The sequence below is a fragment of the Nannobrachium achirus genome (genome assembly GCF_963921795.1).
Source record: "Nannobrachium achirus genome assembly, chromosome: 9".
Taxonomy (NCBI): domain Eukaryota; kingdom Metazoa; phylum Chordata; class Actinopteri; order Myctophiformes; family Myctophidae; genus Nannobrachium; species Nannobrachium achirus.
Genome location: NC_137818.1, coordinates 242,501 through 266,767, shown reverse-complemented (window position 1 = coordinate 266,767; position 24,267 = coordinate 242,501). Strand labels below are relative to the sequence as shown.

General features: G+C 41.3%; 2 protein-coding genes across 4 annotated transcripts in view; one reads left to right on the top strand and one right to left on the bottom strand.

The window, feature by feature from the left end:
- Positions 1-1,785: 1,785 nt before the first annotated feature.
- Positions 1,786-12,694, bottom strand: LOC308291283 (uncharacterized protein). The gene is made up of 3 exons (XM_080733265.1): positions 12,130-12,694; positions 9,027-9,215; positions 1,786-3,528 (listed from the first exon to the last, which is right to left on the bottom strand). Exons 1-3 carry the CDS (start codon positions 12,211-12,213, stop codon positions 3,331-3,333), a joined length of 471 nt encoding a protein of 156 aa, XP_080589391.1. The 5' UTR covers positions 12,214-12,694; the 3' UTR covers positions 1,786-3,330.
- A 3,801-nt stretch (positions 12,695-16,495) lies between these two features.
- Positions 16,496-24,267, top strand: part of LOC308291991 (monocarboxylate transporter 2-like) — a 27,495-nt gene continuing 19,723 nt past the window's right edge. Inside the window, exons 1-3 of one of the 3 annotated variants that reach the window (XM_080734180.1) lie at positions 16,496-16,927; positions 18,350-18,575; positions 21,963-22,106. In XM_080734180.1, the coding sequence (XP_080590306.1) occupies positions 18,359-18,575; positions 21,963-22,106 (361 nt within the window). In that variant the 5' untranslated portion in view covers positions 16,496-16,927; positions 18,350-18,358. Of the gene's footprint in view, positions 16,928-18,330; positions 18,576-19,695; positions 19,879-21,962; positions 22,107-24,267 lie in introns of those variants that run through there. The other 2 variants (XM_080734179.1, XM_080734181.1) reach the window with 2 other exon arrangements.

Here is a 24,267-nt window from a genome sequence, read left to right as displayed (position 1 = left end):
TCTTTGTCTATCTGTGCTGGTTATTATGTTGTTAAATTACAGAAAATAAATACAAATGCTAAATTTAACAAAATGGTCACTTTAACATGGTATTATAATTATACTCTCCACACTTGTATTCTCCCCATCTTGACAGAATGGTATATTCCCAGGTTCCGCAGGTCAGCTGCACAGGTGCAATGCATTATTGTTAATTGTGGCCCGTTTACTAACATGCCAAGTTTAGCTGCTCTTGAACAACCGTTCCAGGATGCCATATTCAGCCCAAGAAACCGTAGAAACCTGTGTAAAAAACTGACAAAACTATTTTTTTTTTCAGACATTGTGAAAATAGCAGAACTACATGCTTATTGCTCACAACGAGGCGTTGTGAGCATGTAGATCTGCTATTTTCACAATAGAACCGTGTTATACAAAATGTAATGCCTCTTTTCCATGAGGACTCCCATCTTTGCCATACCCTAGCTTGTGCTGAACTGACGCCACTGTGTGGGATCTTCAGAAAGGTTAGTTAGTTAGTTAGTTAGTAGTTAGTTAGTTAGTTGATTAGAATACAGTAGGGTTAGGGTTCACTGTGTCTCCATGCAGGATCTTCAGAGAGGTTAGTTAGTTAGTTAGTTAGTTAGTTAGTTAGTTAGTTGATTATAATAAAGTAGGGTTAGGGTTCACTTGTGTCTCCATGCAGGATCTTCAGAAAGGTCTTGGAAGATGAAAACGTTAAAAACATTATGAAAATAAAGTCAATGCAGAGGTTAAAGTTCACCACTACTTTTTATTGATATTCTGAGGTGGGTGATGTCACAGTGATGTCACGGTGATGTCACGGTGATGTCACGGTGATGTCACAGAGAAGGACTTAAACATAAAGAGCTTGAACATAAAGAGCTTATGTCATAACCTGAAGGGCTCCTATCACTCCATAATCACCTATCCTGCTTATTGCACGGTTACTTACTAAATCAATTCATACATTGACCAAAGAAAAATATTTCCTTGCTTACAGCAGTGAAAGTGTTGCACTGGCCGTCCGCAGAGTGCAACGCCGCCTCCACGCAAACAAGGAAGATCAAATAGAATCCATATTTGGTCACTGCATTGTCTATTAACGGTTCAAATGTTTTCAGAAACATTCTTGAGAGCAAGGTTTAGTTGTAAATGACGCTGTGTGTTTGTGCACAGTGTGTTGTCCTCATGATGTGTCATTTAAACCAGGGTTTCTCATAGTGGTGTCGAGACTCTATTCCAGGTTTGCCACAGAATACTAATAATTATTATTTATCACTGCAGGTTAAGTTTAAGTTAAATAATTTATCATCTCAGGTTAAGTTTAATTCAACTCAAAATGGACCTGTATCTTATAGGGGAAAGATTGACATAATGTGTGTAAGTAATATGAAATAAACATAATCAGATGTTATAAACTGTAGGCATATTTATGTACCGAACGTAAAGTTGTTATAAAGTAACTCTTTAAAACGGTGCCGCAAATGAAGTCATTTACACAAGTGTTGTGGATGATAGTTATTTTCAGAGGTAGAACCACTAACAGCTCATCAGTGATGAGCTGTTCCAGTGTTTCTCAACCACTGTGCCTGGGGACCTTTGGTGTTCCCCTGAGAAGGGTCAAGTGTGCCCCTTGAAACTGCTCGAAAGCCAGTATTGTATTTATCATTTTAAAAAATGGTTTAAACCAGTGAAAACAGCCGATCTACAAGCACACAACGCCTCGCACCGCGAGGCGTTGTGTGCTTGTAGATCTGCTGTTTTCACTACTGCTGTGCGACAGCCTTGTATGATGAAGCAGGGCTTTACTTTGCGAAGAAACGTACAAATTTGAAACTTGGAGATACAAGGTTTCTTCCCGACAGTGACGATATTTACACCCCCGTATTATGTTGGTGTGACCATGGATTCTTGGGACATGAAAAGTGTGTCCATGCAGGAAAAAGGTTGAGAAACACTGAGCTATTCAGTGGTTCTAGGGTTAGGGTTAGGGTTAGCGGGTAGGGTTACCCTAACCCTACCTCTGTGCGTTGCACCAGGACCCAGACATTAATGAAGAAAGAAGAAGACAAAACAACGGGTGGCCGATATGCGAAGGCAGTTGAGAACATATTGAAGTAGCCCGGTGGCTGCTGCTTCTATTTCCACTAGTAGACCATGATTTCAAAATAAAAGTGTATTGTTGATTGAATGATCGCATTGTATCCAATATAAAAAGACCCTTGTTTTGAAATGCCCAGCGTTCAGAGAGGAAACAGAGTTCTATTGGCCGGGCCGCTTGATGACTTGACTTTGCTTCCTCCACTCAAAACAACAACACCAGGCTTAAGGCCCATTCCCACTGGGCCAGATAACAGATACAACACCAGGCTTAAGGCCCATTCCCACTGGGCCAGATAACAGATACAACACCAGGCTTAGGCAGAAATCAATGGAATTATTAACACAAGACGTATTTACTCCCCCCTCATTCTCAGACGATACTAGTATTTACCGTGCTCTCTGAAATCAAGATAATGGAATTATAAACACAAGACATGTTTACTGTTACCGTGCTCTGAAATCAAGATAATGAAATTATAAACACAAGACATGTTTACTGTTACCGTGCTCTGAAACCAAGATAATGGAATTATAAACACAAGACATGTTTACTGTTACCGTGCTCTGAAACAAAGATAATGGAATTATAAACACAAGACATGTTTACTGTTACCGTGCTCTGAAATCAAGATAATGGAATTATAAACACAAGACATGTTTACTGTTACCGTGCTCTGAAATCAAGATAATGAATGAATACCTATACTATCCCGCGGGGGAAATTCAGATATCGCAGCCCAACCCAGCTGCTTTTTATATCAGCTTTAACCCAGCTGAACTCAACCCAGTGATGCCCACAAGGAGCGCAAGGGGGAAGGGGAGCAGTGGTAGCTGGAGTGGGGAATCGTACCTGCGACCTCTGAGGCCTCCGGAGTCCTAGGTGTGGACACTAACCACTCAGCCACCACTGCTCACCACTGCTCAATGAAGGCATGTGGACCAAAACCTTCTCTGTTGTCGTCCTCCTTACTTTAAGTTAAGTTAAGTAATAACTGTAATATGCTGGCTACAGTTTCCTATAGAACATATCTGGTACTGTTACATATCTGGTACAGTTTCCTATAGAACATATCTGGTACTGTTACATATCTGGTACAGTTTCCTATAGAACATATCTGGTACTGGCACTGGACTAGAGTGATGCAGTGATGCAATAATGTACTTGGTGTGGTGTTGTAGGATCATGGCCCTGGGGTATCGTTGTATAGTTGTGCAGTTGTGTAGTCATTGTGTAGTTTTCTTCGCACATCGTTGTGTGTTGCACTCGTCTCCGCGTCCCGTCCATTTAAGGCGGTTCCTGGCAAAGACCTGATATGATTGGTCCATGAAGGGTCTGACAGGCGGCCACATCATGAAGCGACCAATCAGACCCAAGCCCACAGCGCCGTACATGACAGCGAAGGCTGGAACGCCTCGAAGGACCTGGAAGAGATATAATAATAAATACATTACTACTAATAATACTATAGTATAGAAGGACCTGGAAGAGACATAATAATAAATACATTACTACTAATGATACTATAATACTAAAGTATAGAAGGACCTGTAAGAGACATAATAATAAATACATTACTACTAATAATACTATATATATATAGTATAGAAGGACCTGTAAGAGACATAATAATAAATACATTACTACTAATAATACTATATAGTATAGAAGGACCTGTAAGAGACATAATAATAAATACATTACTACTAATAATACTATAGTATAGAAGGACCTGTAAGAGACATAATAATAAATACATTACTACTAATAATACTATATATATATAGTATAGAAGGACCTGTAAGAGACATAATAATAAATACATTACTACTAATAATACTATAATAATTCTCCTAGAAGGACCTGGAAGATACAAACATAAACACATAACAACTAGAACAACTCTGTCGAGTTGCCAACTTGCTCCTACTCTGCTGACATCATCACCAGGAATGCTGGTCCCTCATTGGCTGTGATACATACATATATACATTCCCAGAATCCCAGCTGTTTCAGGGCTACGGTCTTCAAAAGAACGAAATGTTGAATTTGCTAAAACATAATTTTTTGAGAAATAAAAACATTTAAAAACATTCATTGCTGAGTCACCAAACTGCCACTGAGCAGCTCCATTTCACTGAAACCAAGTTTGAAATTAGAATTGAACACAGAATAACAATAAGAAGCAACTGAATTAAAATGGTAGTGGATGGAGTGTCCCACCAAGACACAGCAACCAATGGGTGTGAAGAGGGGCGGGACAACGGGCGGGACTTGACAAAGGCTGAATTGCAAGTGTGGTTGCCATGACGATAATCTGCAGCAAGCTACAGTAACTGTCAGGGACCCCTTAGTTGAGAGACATGAAACAGGGACCCCCTGTTCATCATTGATTGACAGCACAATCATCATGTCAATCATCATGTCAATCATCATGTCAATTTGTGTTTTCAGATATTTAACCACTTGAACCGTCAATATTTAATAAACTTCACCTTTCACTCTGTACTTAGTCTGCTCTTTTTCCCCTCTACACCAAAACTCTTTGCCGAGAATAGCCGATCTACAAGCTCATGTTGTGCGTTGTGAGCTTGTAGATCTGCTATTTTTGGCTACAGATATATGGACAGAATATGGACCCAATATGGAAACAGGGAGAACCTGTTCATCATTGATTGACAGCACAATCATCATGTCAATCATCATGTCAATCTGTGTTTTCAGATATTAGTCTGCTCTTTTTCCCCTCTACACCAAAATTCTTTGCTGAAAATAGCAGATCTACAAGCTGAGCTTGTAGATCTGCTATTTGGCCGAATAGAGACACTAGGGTTCAAGTGGTTAATACCAGTAAGACTCCCTAATCTGGAGATAAGTGACCGAAGGTGGCTTATCTCCACAAATAGGGCAAAAATGTGTTTTTCCCAAATCTTCCTGATCCATGTTGATGACATGAGTGTAGACATGCTGTGTAGTGATATTCGTGATTTTAGGGCAAAAACTGTAGGAGCAGTGTCCAAAAATGTGTTTTAAAAATCGGCCTGAAGGTGGCGCTAGAATAGGGCCATGTGAGAAATGAGGGGTGGGGTCTCCGCGTTGCCTTGGCGGACGAATAGGTACCGGCCCCGGCTCTCCCGGACGCTCCTAGCCCGAGTTACGGCATTTTATGTGCGCTGCAGTGGCAGGGGGTCCTCCACTGGGGGCGCCACCACTTTTGCATCCGTTCTGGAGCACCAGGAGTCGGTGGTCCCCGGGAATTCCCCGTGAGCAGCCCCGTTGGGGTGGTCATTTGGTCATTTTTGCACATTTGGTCATTTTTTACATCTGGGGGTCCCCCAGGGACCTGGGGCTCCGGGGGTCCTTGGAGGTTGTAGTTTGGCAGGCAAGGAGTGTGTGTGTGTAAAATCTGGCATGGATCGGGTCAATGGGTGCGGAGATATAAGCAGGGAAAAAGTGTGACGTGTGACGTGTGAGCACATTTGGTCATTTTTTACATCTGGGGGTCCCCCAGGGACCTGGGGGTCCCTGGGGCTCCGGGGGTCCTTGGAGGTTGTAGTTTGGCAGTCAAGGAGTGTGTGTGCAAAATTTGGCATGGATGGGGGCAACGGTTGTGGAGATATGAGCAGGGCAAAAGTGTGACTGACTCACTGACTGACTGACTGACTGACGCACAGACAGCCCGTGGAGGTTTTGGTAGTAAATGCGACCTACGGTCGCAATCAAAAAAAAAAAGAAAAAAGGTTCAACCAATCCTGGAGCTGCACCACTCCTCCATTGAACTCAATGATCTAGAATACATAAAGTTTCCCCAGGACTATAGTAACATATAGTCTATGTCTATAGTCTATCTATCTATACCAGTAAGACTCCCTAATCGGGAGATAAGCGACCGTAGGTCTCGCTAGGAGAGGGCCATGTGAGAAATGAGGGGTGGGGTCTCCGCGTTGCCTTGGCAGACGAATAGGTACCGGCCCCGGCTCTCCCATACGCTCCTAGGCCGAGTTAGGGCATTTTATGTGAGCTGCAGTGGAGGGGGTCCTCCACTGGGGGCGCCACCACTTTTGCATCCGTTCTGGAGTACCAGGAGTGGGTGGTCCCCGGGAATTCCCCGTGAGCAGCCCCGTGGGGGTGGTCATTTGGTCATTTTTGCACATTTGGTATTTTTTTTACACCTGGGGGTCCCCCAGGGACCTGGGGGTCCCTGGAACTCCGGGGGTCCTTGGAGGTTGTAGTTTGGCAGGCAAGGAGTTTGTGTGGAAATTTTGGCATGGATCGGGCCAACGGTGGCCGAGATATGAGTAGGGGGAAAGTGTGACGTGTATGTGGTAATGTTTTTACACCTGGGGGTCCCCCAGGGACCTGGGGGTCCCTGGAACTCCAGGGGTCCTTGGAGGTTGTAGTTTGGCAGGCAAGGAGTTTGTGTGGAAATTTTGGCATGGATCGGGGCAACGGTTGTGGAGATATGAGCAGGGCAAAAGTGTGACGGACTGACGGACTGACAGACAGCCCGTGGAGCTTTTGATAGTAAATGCGACCTACGGTCGCAATAATTACTATTATTATTACTATTACTGTGAGGGGGTCCTTGTTGGTGATCTGACCTGTGCAATTATATTTACATCAGGCAAAAATCCTGCACTGTTTCAGGGTTTGTTTACAAATAAAATGAACAGAGAAGTTATGTTTTCGTCAATTTCTTGATGTCCAAAAAGCAATTAAATTGCACTTCATTAATGTTAACAGTATGTGTATTATAAAAGCTTTTCCTATCATAGTGGCATAAAAATAAATAGACAATATAATCGTCAATCGTCAATTATTTGTATGACAATTAATCGTCTCCAGAAATTCCTAATCGTGACAGCCCTAGGTAATATTACTACTACAATAAGACTCCCTAATCAGGAGATAAGCGACCGTTATCTATTTGAATACACAAATAGGTCAAAAATGTGTTTTTCATAAATCGTCCAGATGGTGGCGCTATATGGGACAGGTGCGTTTTGATTACATAACTGTAGAGATACGGTGTACCCTTTTGCATGATTTTAGGGCAAATTCTGTAAGAGCACTGTCCATTTTTATTTTATTTTTTAAATCGTCCAGGTGGTGGCGCTAGATGGGACAGATGCATTTTGATGACATGACTGTAGAGATACTGTGTACCGGTTTGCGTGATTTTAGGGAAAAATCTGTAGGAACAGTGTCCAAAAATGTGTCTTGCAAGAATGGGCCTCATGGTGGCGCTAGAAGTGGGACATGTGAAAAATTAGTTTGGCATGAATCGGGGCAACGGTGGCGGAGATATGAGTAGGGGAAAAGTGTGACTGACGGACTGACTGATGGACTGACAGCCGGTGGAGGTTTGGATAGTATAAGTGTAAGTAACCTGCGACCTAACGGTCGCAACTACTACTATACTAGTATTATTATTATGTTATTAGTGTGGTTACCTGACAGGGCAACAAATAATGAAAAAAAAAACATCACAAGGATGCAACTGGGACGTATCATCAGTGATGTAGCCTGGGGTCGACGGGTGTTTCGGGTCTCGCAACATCATACTCCCTTGCCCAGGTGACCCAGCCGGGGTGCTATTAGGGAAAGACCAGGGTGAATCAATGTGCTGCACCGGAACTACTCTGCCGGGATTGGGGGCAGCGCCACTCTGGCGCATGGAAGAACTAGGCTCTATGGGTTGACTCCTGGCCGGGCTCCTCCTACGTCTCACCAGGTCCTCTCCTGCTCTCACCAGGTTCAGAACCTGCGCGTTGCACCAACACACAGGTTAGGGTTAGGGTTAGTTGCGACCGTAGGTCGCATTTACTATCAAAAGCTCCACGGGCTGTCTGTCAGTCCGTCAGTCAGTCACACTTTTGCCCTGCTCATATCTCCACAACCGTTGCCCCGATCCATGCCAAAATTTCCACACAAACTCCTTGCCTGCCAAACTACAACCTCCAAGGACCCCCGGAGTTCCAGGGACCCCCAGGTCCCTGGGGGACCCCCAGGTGTAAAAACATTACCACATACACGTCACACTTTCCCCCTACTCATATCTCGGCCACCGTTGGCCCGATCCATGCCAAAATTTCCACACAAACTCCTTGCCTGCCAAACTACAACCTCCAAGGACCCCCGGAGTTCCAGGGACCCCCAGGTCCCTGGGGGACCCCCAGGTGTAAAAGAAATACCAAATGTGCAAAAATGACCAAATGACCACCCCCACGGGGCTGCTCACGGGGAATTCCCGGGGACCACCCACTCCTGGTACTCCAGAACGGATGCAAAAGTGGTGGCGCCCCCAGTGGAGGACCCCCTCCACTGCAGCTCACATAAAATGCCCTAACTCGGCCTAGGAGCGTATGGGAGAGCCGAGGCCGGTACCTATTCGTCTGCCAAGGCAACGCGGAGACCCCACCCCTCATTTCTCACATGGCCCTCTCCTAGCGAGACCTACGGTCGCTTATCTCCCGATTAGGGAGTCTTACTGGTTGTTACTATCCAAACCACCACCGGCTGTCAGTCCGTCTGTCAGTGTCAGTCACATCACACGTCACACGTCACACTTTTCCCCTACTCATATCTCCGCCACCGTTGCCCCGATCCATGCCAAACTTTGCACACACACTCCTTGGCTGCCAAACCACAACCCCCTCATTTCTCACCTGGCCCTCTTCTAGCGCCACCATGAGGCAGATTCTTGCAAGACACATTTTTGGACACTGCTCCTACAGATTTTGCCCTAAAATCACGCAAAGCGGTACACAGTATCTCTACAGTCATGTCATCAATATGGATCCGCCCCATTTCCCATATTCCCTCCTGATTGGCTACCATTGCCTTCCAAAGTGTGTGTATGCGACCTGACGGTCGTTTATCTCCCGATTAGGGAGTCTTACTGGTAGTAGTAATAGATTACCTCATGTTTCTCGTTGATAACGGTCATTTCCCTCATTGCCTCCTCATAGCTGATATTCTGGTGTTTTTTCTCGTCGTATTCAGGAAGTGAAATATCAATAAAATCCACATTGGCTGATCTCTTCTTCTGCAGAAACTGAAGGAAACGGATCTCTGTCACACACACCGGGCAAAGACCGTCATACAGGACCTGCAAGATACATAATAATAAAATATAATATTATAATTATAATACAAAGACTGTCATACAGGTCCTGCAAGATACATAATAATAAAATATAATACTACCAGTAAGACTCCCTAATCGGGAACCGACGAATCTCACTAAGTCTGACCTCACAAGCCCCATATTTGGACACGAACAACATATAACTCCATATATAGAGACATAGCTGCTGACATCAGTATGACATCACACTGCTGACATCAGTATGACATCACACCGTACACAAACAAAGGTGTGACGTGTGACGTGTGACCGACCGACGGACGGACGGACGGACGGCCGGTGGAGGTTTTGATACTAAACTGCGACCTAACGGTCGCAATAATTATAAGACAAAGACTTCAACTCAACCGGGTCATTTTGGTTTGGGATGCAATTTTCAGACCTGTTGAAAACTCAACAGGTCAACAGTGGTTCTAAACATTTTCATGTCAAGGACCCCCAAATTGACATGCATTCTGCAGACCCCCACCTGAAAATATTCTCTGCCTGGGAAGATTTTTCAAGATTCATCAAAATGTTCAAAATGGGCTGAAAGTTTAAAACAGGGATACATTGGTAAAACTGTTACTCGTTTTAATGTGGACCACCTGGAACTTCCTAAAGGACCCCTGGGGGTCCCCAAACCACACTTTAAGAACCACTGCTCTAAAGATATGATACAAATATTTATGTGATTTAAATCATATTGTGTGATTTAACTGTAGAATTGAAGAAACTTAAAGAAGAAACAAACTAATAAAAAGCCACCCTAAGAGTGCTCTCCAGTGTGCGCAGAACAAATCACAGCTAAGAAAACACTGGTGATGCCAAATGTTCTTAAAACACTTCTTAAGGGGGTCTAAGAAGACATTTCTTCATAAGAACGTTCATGTTCTTAAAACACTTCTTAAGGGGGTCTAAGAAGACATTTCTTCATAAGAACGTTCATGTTCTTAAAACACTTCTTAAGGGGGTCTAAGAAGACATTTCTTCATAAGAACGTTCATGTTCTTAAAACACTTCTTAAGGGGGTCTAAGAAGACATTTCTTCATAAGAACGTTCATGTTCTTAAAAGACATTTCTTCATAAGAACGTTCATGTTCTTAAAACACTTCTTAAGGGGGTCTAAGAAGACATTTCTTCATAAGAACGTTCATGTTCTTAAAACACTTCTTAAGGGGGTCTAAGAAGACATTTCTTCATAAGAACGTTCATGTTCTTAAAACTCTTCTTAAGGGGGTCTAAGAAGACATTTCTTCATAAGAACGTTCATGTTCTTAAAACACTTCTTAAGGGGGTCTAAGAAGACATTTCTTCATAAGAATGTTCATGTTCTTAAAACTCTTCTTAAGGGGGTCTAAGAAGACATTTCTTCATAAGTAAGTTGGTGAATCAGGCCCAATTGGGCCTCATTCACCAATAAGTTCTTAACTTTCTTCTTAACTTGTTCTTAAATTTCTTCCTAAGTGAATTCCTAAGTGAAGTCCAGTCACATTCATGAAACGTTCTTAGGAAGGCAAAATTGTTCTTAACTATGTTCTTATCATGATGAATGCCAATCCTCGTAACTTGAAGGGGTGTGCCAGGTAATCCTAATTATCATAGGTAGACGCCCCACACATCCTAATTTGCATCCCTATTACCATAGGGAGCCACCCACAAATCCCCATATAAGGCACGACTTCATGACACTCTCTGCAGTCACACCTGTGTTTGATTGCTGTACACAGAACTAACAAGAAATCACTCACAGAAATAAAGTTGAGAGAATGAAGTCTAGGCTAAAGTGTAAAGATGGTGGAACACTACTCCAAACATTAAAAATAAAATACTTTTGTGGAGGTACTTCTGAAGTGAACAGCTAATTATTTGTATTTAATGAATGAATGAATGAATGTATTTTATGATTTCACTATAGACATCAATGTACATTTGCTGAAATTAGAATGTTATCCATATTTCATGTTTGGAAATGGCATGTGGATATAAAATATTGTATTACTGAAAGCTGGTAGGTGGGTATAGAGGGGCTGTAAGTTAGCAGCTGCTTGTAATGGGGTGGAAGTAGGGGTGTGGTGGTTGTGATATGGTGCATGGTGCAAGGGGGGCTTTCAGGTAGGAAGGGGACATGAAAATGGTTGGCTGAGTATGGGGCTTGGGCTTCAACTCAACCGGCTCATTTTGGGTTGGGATTTTCAGACCTGTTGAAAACTAGTCAGTAAACCAGTGGTTCTAAACATTTTCATGTCAAGGACCCCCAAATTAACATGCATTCTGTAGACCTCCACCTGAAAATATTTTATGCCTGGGAAGATTTTTCAAGATTTATCAAAGTGTTTAAAACATATCCGATCTACAAGCTGTAATGGTAATGAGTTCGGTTGTGAGTTTGTAGATCGGCTATTTTCAAACAAATTTTAAAACTGGGTTAAAATGGTAAAACTCTTCCTTGTTTTACTGTGGACCCCCTGGAACTTCCTAAAGGACCCCTGGGGGTCCCCAAACCACACTTTGAGAACCACTGCTCTAAAGATATGATACAAATATTTTGATGATTTAAATCATATTATCATACAACTGTAGAATTGATGAAACTTAAAGAATAAATTATTTTAGCACAGCATGTCACACTTAAGAACTAAAAGGCCACCCTAAGAGTGCTCTACAGTGTGCGTAGATTTTTTCTTAACATAAGAACAAATCACAGCTAAGAAAACATTGGTGTATGCCAAATCTTCTTAAAAAACTTCTTAAAAGGGTCTAAGAACAAATTTCTTCGTAAGAACGTTCGTAAGTAGGTTGGTGAATCGGGCCCAATTACACACACACACACACACACACACACACACACACACACACACACACACACACACACACACACACACACACACACACCTTCACAGCAGCAGGGCGGGAGCAGAAGCTCCTCAGATGAAGCAGAGCAGATCTCCACATGACGCTCTTCATGTTCACTAACATCACGGTGGTGAGAAGATGATGTGTAGATCTGCTGGTTCAATGAGGAACAGAACAGCTATATTAGAGTCTCCAGTCCAACGAGATGGTGTGTAGATCAGTTGTAGTCCAATGAGATGGTGTGTAGATCAGTTGTAGTCCAATGAGATGGTTTGTAGATCAGTTGTAGTCCAATAAGATGGTTTGTAGATCAGTTGTAGTCCAATTAGATGGTTTGTAGATCAGTTGTAGTCCAATGAGATGGTTGGTAGATCAGTTGTAGTCCAATGAGATGGTTTGTAGATCAGTTGTAGTCCAAAAGGGAACAGTCTGAGAGCTCAATGTCAGTTACACAACAAGCAGCTTAAACTAAACTATTTCACTACTAAATAAGCTAAACAACTGATGTAACTCCACAGTCTCCACTATCACTATAAACACACACTATTAAACACAGAGTATAGTTAACTATCTCCATATAAGGTCATCTGATCATTAAACTCTCTCTCTGCTACATTGTATCCATGTTGACATAACGCTGCATGTTATGTAGAGGTGGGACGTTCGCGAACGAATCGAGTCTTTTGAACGGCTCTTTGAAATGAACGATGGGATTCGGTTCACAGGAGGGAGCCGTTCCTAATGAACAGTGGTGGGGAAAGTACTCAACTTCTTTAAATAAAGTCTTACTATAAAACTATACAAACTATAAAAACTTTATTTACTACTTTATCGACGTTACTTTAAATTTAAGAGAAATATCAATACTGCAATCAAGTTGAAGTTTGGAATGTTAATGTACTTGAGTAAAAGTAAAAAAAAGGTAGGCCTATTGGTATCAAAATGTAATTAAAGTACCAATATTAGAACGTACTCATTATGCAGAATGTTTCACAGGTTTTATGTAAAATGTAGATGTAATGTAGAGTAAAATGTAGAAAAATCATTTGAAAATAGCTGATCTACAAGCTCACAATGCGTCGCGTTGCGACGCATTGTAAGCTTGTAGATCGGCTATTTTCAAATGGCAGGTATGTACCTATATATATCCGAAATAAATGTATATAGGATTGAAGTTATTTGTAATTATAATCAAAATCTACAAAGCAACTAGTAGAATGAGACAGTCTTTTGAACGGCTCTTTGAAAGGAACGGATACCAGAGATCCGGCTCACTTCAAAGAGCCATAAATCCCATCTCTAGCTGCACGCAGGGAGGGGGCGTGGTTACTGAGTTTCACGGTTTCTATAAAACATCAAGGATGAGACAGAAATGCTGTCCTCCTTCGCTTCCTACCATTCAATTACACTCAACTTCCGGCGCCGGTTCGTGATGCTTCCGTCTCATCCTCGAAATCTTGTTTTGAAACCGGCATTTTCTTCTCTGTGTTTAACTGTGGCTAACAATCTGTTGTGATGCTACATACTGCCCCCTGGTGGCCTGATCACTACACACACACACACACACAAACATACACACACATGCACGTACGTACGCACGCACGCACACGTACGCGCACGCGCGTGCACACACACACACACACACACACACACACACACACACACACACACACACACACACATCAAGCACTATATGAAAAACAACAATAAGGTCTGTGGTTAGATTTTTGATTGAAGACTTTATTGTCAGTTTCCATATAGAAAGGTACAGTTTCATGACGGTACAGTTCACCGGTACAAGGTCAACTAAAAGGTACAGTTTCATGACGGTACAGTTCACTGGTACAAGGTCAACTAAAAGGTACAGTTTCATGACGGTACAGTTCACTGGTACAAGCCAGGTCAGGTCTACTGAAAAGACTAAGCTTATTTCCACAGGAAACCATTGAAGTATCTCATATAACATTGAATGAAAAAAAAGAAAGAAAAAAAAACATACAGTAGGTAAATACAAAGAAGGGGAGGGTAAGGCTGATTGATTGATTGATTGATTGATTGATTGATTGATTGATTGATTGATTGATTGATTGATTGATTGAAGAATGTATTAGAAGATTGCAATAGAAACAAGTAGCCTACAGTTTCATGACAGTACAAATCACTGGTACAAGGTCAACTAAAAGGAGATCCTAGAAAGCCGAGGCTTATTTCCACAGGAACCACACTTTAAGTATATCTCATATAACATTGAAAGACAGAGGGATAGAACATAGTACTTTATCTAGGATAATATCAATTTCAAAAGCAGAAAAAGCATAACATCAAATACAAAGGCAGAAAAAAGGGTGGGCTATGTTTGTTTTTACCTGCCTGTGGTGTGACGTCATCATCACAGCACAGTGAGCTTGTAGATCATCACTGTGAGCTTGTAGATCATCATCATCATCATCATCATCATCATCATCACAGCACAGTGAGCTTGTAGATCATCACAGTGAGCTTGTAGATCATCACAGTGAGCTTGTAGGTCGTCATCACAGCACAGTGAGCTTGTAGATCATCATCACAGCAGTGACAGCACAGTGAGCTTGTAGATCGTCACAGTGAGCTTGTAGATCATCACAGTGAGCTTGTAGATCTCACAGTGAGCTTGTAGATCTCACAGTGAGCTTGTAGATCATCACAGTGAGCTTGTAGATCGTCATCACAGCACAGTGAGCTTGTAGATCGTCATCACAGCACAGTGAGCTTGTAGATCTTCTGCTTCACTTAAAATAAAAGAATACATTTTAAGACACTGACTTAAAGGAGTATTTCACTTTAAAACACAAAGTCATAATGGACGATAAAATGGCTCCACTGTGTTTGAAAGTGATATATCTCTTAATTAGTAATAATAATTATTAATAATAATAATATCTTTATTAGTAATAAGTCCAAACATATCACTGTTTGAGTTACCGTATATCATTACTTTCATTACCAGTATAATTGTTATTATAATTATAATTATATTATTTTAGAGAAAAATCCCTGATGCCAGAGCATAACCTCTCACATCAGCCTGTTATAGCGCCACCAGGAGGCTGATTTTATCAAAACATTGTTTTACTAAATTATAATTGTAATTGTAAGTAATTGTAAGTCACTAAGTTATTGGCTTGTTAATGGCCCGATATTGATTCTGATTAAACAGGGTGTTACCAGATTTGAACCCTGCATAGCTGTGTGTGTGTGTGTGTGTGTGTGTGTGTGTGTGTGTGTGTGTGTGTGTGTGTGTGTGTGTGTGTGTGTGTGTGTGTGTGTGTGTGTGTGTGTGTGAGAGAGAGAGAGAGAGAGAGAGAGAGAGAGAGAGAGAGAGAGGAGAGAGAGATACAGTAATGAAATAATGAAATAATTTTATTTTTTATGGAGGTCATGGAGGTCATGGAGGTCAACGACCCCAGCAGTTTTTTTTAAAAGCACAGATTTAAAGTCGCGGCGCCGGTTTGTTGTTTTTGCCTGAAGGCGAAGCAGTCTCTGTACCTTTAAGAAGAAGAACATGTTCCCACAGACCTACTAAGAAGATATGCACACATGACCCGCAGCGCACCTTCTATAGATCAGTGCTCCTAATCCTAACAGACTTACAGCAAACCTAGCATTCCTATGGAAGTACCTGTGCATGTGCACACAGGGCCGACAGGGGCGTCAATTGGGTATGGCAGGGGTATCCAGCTGCCATACCCTTGGGTCCAGGGGGGAACATAAAAGTTACCTTTAAATATAAATCCATGAATGTCTCTTTGTCTATCTGTATTATGTAGTTCAATTACAGTAAAATAACTGCAACATTTTACAAAATGGTCACTTTGACTAGGTATTGTGGCATGTTTACTAACATGCCAAGTTTAGCTGCACTTGAACAACCCTGCCTGGAACGGCTGCCATATCCAGCCTAAGAAACCGTAGAAACGGGGGGGAATTAGAATGTACTTCTTAAGGTATGGCTTAAGGTATGGCAACATGACTGGTGTCTTGCACGCACGCACCAGTCATGTTGCCATACCTTAGCTTTTTCTGAACTGACGCCACTGCGTCCACACACACACACACACACACACACACACACACACACACACACACACACACGCGCGCGCACACACACACACACACACACACACACACACACACACACACACACACACACACACACACACACACACACACACACACACACACACACACAGAGAGAGTTGTAGAACCAGTGTGAGGTTTGAGCCTGGGGGCGTCTTTGCGGTATTTTGACCTCATCTGTGATTGGCTACAGACCTTCTTACTCACTGATTGGCTGACAACTCTGTTACTCCCTGTCAGAGCTCATGGAACCGACCAATCGGGATGCAGCAGTGGGTGCATGAATGGATGAAGCTCAGAGCACTGACAGCAGTTCAGTTTCACTCTGAAATGATTTTGTCTTAGTCTGGTTTTAGTCCACTAAACATCTCAATCTTAAGTCTTTTAGTCTTAGGCTTAGGCTTAGGCTTAGTCCTGTAGTCTTGTAGTCTTGTAGTTTTGTAGTCTTTTAGTCTTAGGCTTAGGCTTAGTCTTTGTTAGTCTTAGTCAACTAAAGTAACACTGGCTGCAAGCAGAGCTGAGCTGACGTGTGACGACGCTACGGAGCAGGACTATTAGATCTACAAACAGCACGTGATCCAACCAACCACAGACCCGGCTGCAGCATTAGATCTACAAACAGCACGTGATGATGACACCACAGACCTGTCAGCACTATTAGATCTACAACCTGTCACAACTTGACTCTCCTCTTCACACGTTTCAACCATTTGCCCCAAAGGTAAGAAATACGTTACCGCACATATACCTACACCTTCACAATGTTTATACGAGGTAAAACTGTTACCTTACGTACCTTCACAATGTTTATACAAGGTAAAACTGTTACCTTACGTACCTTCACAATGCTTATACGAGGTAAAACTGTTACCTTACGTACCTTCACAATGTTTATACAAGGTAAAACTGTTACCTTACGTACCTTCACAATGTTTATACGAGGTAAAACTGTTACCTTACGTACCTTCACAATGTTTATACAAGGTAAAACTGTTACCTTACGTACCTTCACAATGTTTATACAAGGTAAAACTGTTACCTTACGTACCTTCACAATGTTTATACGAGGTAAAACTGTTACCTTACGTACCTTCACAATGTTTATACGAGGTAAAACTGTTACCTTACGTACCTTCACAATGCTTATACGAGGTAAAACTGTTACCTTACGTACCTTCACAATGCTTATACGAGGTAAAACTGTTACCTTACGTACCTTCACAATGTTTATACAAGGTAAAACTGTTACCTTACGTAGCTTTGAGAATGATTAAATCCTAATTTCAATACAAGAACTCTCACCTCAAACCCGTTCACCCCCGGGTCAAATCCAGTGACCTCGGAACGGTTGCCAGCAGGTCTTCCTAACCATAACCTCAGTAAAACCAGTAAGACTCCCTAATCGGGAGATAAGCGACCGTCACGTCGCATACTTTAGAAGGCAATGGTAGCCAATCAGGAGGGAATATGGGGAATGGGACGGATCCATGTTGATGACATGACTGTAGAGATACTGTGTACCGCGTTGCGTGATTTTAGGGCAAAATCTGTAGGAGCAGTGTCCAAAAATGTGTCTTGCAAAAATCGACCTGATGGTGGCGATAGAAGAGGGCCATGTGAGAAATGACGGGTGGAGGTTGTGGTTTGGCATGGGTTAGGGTTAACCCTTGGCATGGGCATCTCTACCATGTTAACCCTGTTAATGTTCCTTCAGGGTTTATAAACATCTCTACCATGTTAACCCAGTTAATATGTGATCCTATCCAGGTTTTATAAACATCTCTACCATGTTAACCCAGTTAATATGTGTTCATTCAGGTTTTATAAACATCTCTACCATGTTAACCCAGTTAATATGTGTTCATTCAGGTTTTATAAACATCTCTACCATGTTAACCCAGTTAATATGTGTTCATTCAGGTTTTATAAACATCTCTACCATGTTAATCCAGTTAATATGTGTTCATTCAGGTTTTATAAACATCTCTACCATGTTAATCCAGTTAATATGTGTTCATTCAGGTTTTATAAACATCTCTACCATGTTAATCCAGTTAATATGTGTTCATTCAGGTTTTATAAACATCTCTACCATGTTAACCCAGTTAATATGTGTTCATTCAGGTTTTATAAACATCTGCAGGGTGTAAACATGCCTCCAGCAGCCTCCTCCACCCTGGACTACACCCCTCCTGACGGAGGCTGGGGGTGGATGGTGGTCCTGGGCTCCTTCATGTGCATCGGCTTCTCCTACGCCTTCCCCAAGTCTCTGACCATCTACTTCAAGGAGATCCAGGAGTACTTCTCTGTGTCCTACAGCCAGATAGCCTGGGTGTCTTCTATCATGCTGGCTGCTATGTATGCTGGAGGTTAGTATATAGTCTAGTAGCCAGAAAGTGAACCCGGACATTTTGAGTACCCTAAAGTTTTATGTTAGAAATGTTGAGTATGGGTCCCCAGCAGTTAAAAACTGCCGGATGCTAACTTGCATATTTGGGCAATTTTCAGAATTAGCATAATTAGATTAAATTAGCATAATCACCTATAATAATGAAAAATATGTCAAAAACTGATTGGCCGATTTGAACAATATTGCATTGGAGTGGTTTTGGGGGTTATTGAGGATGCTGAATCCATTTCTGACATTTTCTAAATTCAAAATGGCCGTTTTAAACCGGAAATGGCCATATACAAACTTAAATTGGGATGATTTTGATACTTTTTTGTTGATTTTCAAAATGATGAAGTGACTATTTTTGATAGGCTATTGTGGCAGTCATTGTTCTAATAATTTGTGTGGATTGTCTATATTTTGCTTTTGAAATGCAGATAATCTATAAGCATATAAATAACCACATTTATAATTTAATTCATAATCAAAATCAACAAAAAAGTATCAAAATCATCCCAATTTAAGTTGGTATATGGCCATTTCCGGTTTAAAACGGCCGTTTTGAATTTAGAAAATGTCAGAAATGGATTCAGCATCCTCAATAACCCCCATTATTATAGGTGATTATGCTAATTTAATCTAATTATGCTAATTATGAAAATTGCCCAACATATGCAAGTTAGCATCCGGCAGTTTCTAACTGCTGGGGACCCATACTCAACATTTCTAACATAAAACTTTTGGGTACTCATAATGTCCGGGTTCACAATGGGGCTCTATGGGCTGGCTACTGGACTAATATACTATACTATAAACTATAAACTATACTATACTATATTATATATAACATACTCTATATGTACAGCCAGATAGCCTGGGTGTCTTCTATCATGCTGGCTGCTATGTATGCTGGAGGTTAGTACACTATACTATACTATACTATACTATACTATACTATATTATATATAACATACTATACTCTATGTACAACCAGATAGCCTGGGTGTCTTCTATCATGCTGGCTGCTATGTATGCTGGAGGTTAGTACACTATACTATACTATACTATACTATACTATACTATATTATATATAACATACTATACTCTATGTACAACCAGATAGCCTGGGTGTCTTCTATCATGCTGGCTGCTATGTATGCTGGAGGTTAGTAAACTATACTATACTATACTATACTATATTATATATAACATACTATACTCTATGTACAGCCAGATAGCCTGGGTGTCTTCTATCATGCTGGCTGCTATGTATGCTGGAGGTTAGTAAACTATACTATACTATACTATACTATACTATACTATACTATACTATACTATATGTACAGCCAGATAGCCTGTGTCTTCCATTATGCTGGCTGCCATGTATGCTGGAGGTTAGTAAACTATACTATAAACTATACTATACTATATTATAATATATAACATACTCTATGTACAGCCAGATAGCCTGTATCTTCCAGGACCAGTGAGCAGTATCCTGGTGAATCGCTATGGCAGCAGACCTGTTGTCATGGTGATATAATATGTATCTTCCAGGACCAGTGAGCAGTATCCTAGTGAATTGTCATAACAGCCAGTGTGTTATATTATATATTATTATGTATCTTCCAGGACCAGTGAGCAGCATCCTAGTGAATCGTCATGGCAGCCAGTGTGTTATCACACTGGCTGCCATGACGATTCACTAGGATACTGCTCACTGGTCCTGTAAGATACATAATATATAATATAACACACTGGTCCTGTAAGATACATATATACATTATACTGTATATATACTGCAGGTCCTATAAGATACATATATACATTATAACACACTGGTCCTAGAAGATACATATTATATCACCATGACAACAGGTCTGCTGCCATAGCGATTCACCAGGATACTGCTCACTGGTCCTGTAAGATACATAATATATAATATAACACACTGGTCCTGTCCTGTAAGATACATAATATATAATTTATATTATATATTATGTATCTTACAGGACCAGTGTGTTATATTATATATTATTATGTATCTTCCAGGACCAGTGAGCAGCATCCTGGTGAATCGCTATGGCAGCAGACCTGTTGTCATAGTGATATAATGTATATATGTATCTTATAGGACCTGCAGTATACAGTATAATGTATATATGTATCTTATAGGACCAGTGTGTTATATTATATATTATGTATCTTACAGGACCAGTGGGCAGTATCCTGGTGAATCGCTATGGCAGCAGACCTGTTGTCATAGTGATATAATGTATATATGTATCTTATAGGACCTGCAGTATATATACAGTATAATGTATATATGTATCTTATAGGACCAGTATGTTATAATGTATATATGTATCTTATAGGACCAGTATGTTATTATAATTAGGGCTGGGATGCGATTAAAAATTTTAATCTAATTAATTACAGGCTCTGTGATTAATTAATCGCAATTAATCGCATTTTAATCGCACATCGATATTTGACCTGAGAAGCATATTTTTTCAAGTAAAACACATTTTGTTGTACGAGTGAATCAACGAGTGAGTTTTTTAAATCTAAATTTCACATCCACTGGGCCAAGCAAAACGCTCTGATCGGCTACTTCTCCCTTTGCGTTTGTTGTCTCATCTTGGTTGGTGCATCGCTATGATCGGTATGCCCGAAACTGAAGGTTCTGTGGTGCAAAAACTAAGTGCGATTAAAATGCGTTAATTTTTTTAATCGCGTTAATTTTCTGTAATTAATTAATCGCAATTAATCAGTTAAAGTCCCAGCCCTAATTATAATGTATATATGTATCTTACAGGACCAGTGTGTTATATTATATATTATGTATCTTCCAGGACCAGTGAGCAGCATCCTGGTGAGCAGCAGACCTGTTGTCATGGTGATATAATGTATATATGTATCTTATAGGACCTGCAGTATATATACAGTATAATGTATATATGTATCTTACAGGACCAGTGTGTTATAATGTATATATGTATCTTATAGGACCTGCAGTATATATACAGTATAATGTGTATCTTACAGGACCAGTGTGTTATATTATATATTATGTATCTTACAGGACAGGACCAGTGTGTTATATTATATATTATGTATCTTACAGGACCAGTGAGCAGTATCCTGGTGAATCGCTATGGCAGCAGACCTGTTGTCATAGTGATATAATGTATATATGTATCTTATAGGACCTGCAGTATATATACAGTATAATGTATTTTATGTATCTTACAGGACCAGTGAGCAGCATCCTGGTGAATCGCTATGGCAGCCAGTGTGTTATATTATATATTATGTATCTTCCAGGACCAGTGTGTTATATTATATATTATGTATCTTACAGGACCAGTGAGCAGCATCCTGGTGAATCGCTATGGCAGCAGACCGGTTGTCATGGTGGGGGGGGTGATGGTTGGTGTCGCCATGGTAACCGCCTCCTTTGGAACCTCCATCGTTCACCTGTACCTGTGTGTTGGAGTCCTGGGAGGTACATAACAATAAATTATTATTATTATTATTATTCCCATATGAAGTCCTGTTAGATATGGGCTTAATATTGATGACATCAGGGATCTCCATATATGGGCATATAAGGGATTCTGTTAGTGTGACATCACAGTGAAGCCAGAGTGTGATATCAGAGTGGCAAACCCATTCTGTTAAGAGTGGATCCCCTGACTTTAGAGTGATGTCAGAGCATGATGTCAGAGCATGATGTTGCATAGCACAGGGGTAGAGAAACCACCATTAGAGCATGAAGGGTTACCGAAGGGTTCCCGGTTCGAATCCGGGCTCCCCCAGAGTTAGTGTTGAAGAGTCCTTGAGCAAGACTCTGAACCCCTAACTGCTCCTGATGAGCAGGTTGGTGCCAAGCATGGTTTCCTCTGACATCACTGTATGAATGTGTATGTGAATGGGTGAATGTAATGAATGTGTGTGAATGGGTGGATGTAATGAATGTGTGCGTGTGAATGGGTGAATGTAATGCACAATCTATGTAAAGCGTCTTGGATAAAAGTGCTATATAAATGCACCATTTACCATTTATGATGTCAGAGCAACAAACCCATAGAACCACAGTGTCAGGCGGTGTTATAGACACAGATACAGTACATACTATTATTCATATTAATATAAATATTACACTTGCATCTGTGTGTTGGAGTGCTGGGAAATAAGTAAGGTTATGACATAAACATGCTTTCTCCATGCGGGGCTGCATGAGCCTGGCTACGTCTGTCTGAATGTCCAGTAACCACTGGTCCTAACCCTAACCCTAACCCTAACCCTGAACCACTGGTCCTGGGGACCTTTGGTGTGTCTGAATGTCCAGTAACCACTGTGCCTGGGGACCTTTGGTGTGTCTGAATGTCCAGTAACCACTGTGTCTGTCTGGATGTCCAGTAACCACTGTGTCTGGATGTCCAGTAACCACTGTGTCTGAATGTCCAGTAACCACTGTGTCTGGGGACCTTTGGTGTGTCTGGATGTCCATTAACCACTGTGCCTGGGGACCTTTGGTGTGTCTGGATGTCCAGTAACCACTGTGCCTGGGGACCTTTGGTGTGTCTGGATGTCCAGTAACCACTGTGCCTGGGGACCTTTGGTGTGTCTGGATGTCCAGTAACCACTGTGCCTGGGGACCTTTGGTGTGCCCCTGAGAAGGGTCAAGTGTGCCCCTTGAAACTGCTTGAAAGCCAGCATTGTATTTATCATTTTAAAAATGATTTAAACTAGTGAAAACAGCAGATCTACAAGCACACAACGCCTCACGGTGCGAGGCGTTGTGTGCTTGTAGATCTGCTGTTTTAACTGCTGTTGTGCGACAGTCTTGTATGATGAAGCAGGGCTTTACTTTGTGAAGAAACGTACACATTTGAAACTTGGAGATACAAGGTTTCTTCCCGACAGTGAGGATATTTACACCCCTGTATTATGTTGGTTAGAAGCCCATGGATTCTTGGGACATGAAAAGTGTGTCCATGCAGAGAAAAGGTTGAGAAACACTGCAGTAGTGAATGACAGGACAGGGCTTTTCAAACATTAATAACCTTTTTCATCCACGGCACCCCGGAATTACACTGTTGTTGTTTAGAATCTTATATCATATCATAATATGCTACGTAAACAAGCACACTGAAACCCCAACATCACTATTCTGGACGAAAGTTCCCTAAAAATAGTTAAATAGCCGTTGTGAGGCTTTGTGAGCTTGTAGCTCTGCTATTTTTGGGGAAGAGAGTTGAGGTCTTTTTGATTGATTGAATAATTTATTTGGCAATCTTTTGAAAAACAAGACAAGGTACATGCAACATATTTCCATGCCGAGCAGCCCCGGCCGGTTTCACATCCAGTGCCAAAAAGGAACATTCCAAATAAGACCTTTTACGGCTTTGTTTACATTGGAAGTCCATAATACACAATTCATTACAAATAAGTAACAATAACACATTTCAAGCAATAATGAACAACATTGGTACAATATACCAACAAAATTCAATGCAAATAAAAGTATAATCAGTGGGGGTAAGGTGTTTACCTTCACCTCTGGCCTCCTGATAGGTGGATTTTCAGAGCAGCCTTGAAGGAGCCCAGCGAGCTACTTGTCTTAAGGGAAATAGTCAGGGAATTCCACACTTGTGTGGCAG

Coding starts and splice junctions, on each gene's coding strand:
- LOC308291283 (XM_080733265.1), bottom strand. CDS start 12,213: ATGTTAGTGAACATGAAGAGCGTCATGTGGAGATCTGCTCTGCTTCAT. Junction 9,216..12,129: donor CCCGCCCTGCTGCTGTGAAG/GTGTGTGTGTGT, acceptor TGTATCTTGCAG/GTCCTGTATGACGGTCTTTG. Junction 3,529..9,026: donor TTATCAACGAGAAACATGAG/GTAATCTATTAC, acceptor TATCTCTTCCAG/GTCCTTCGAGGCGTTCCAGC.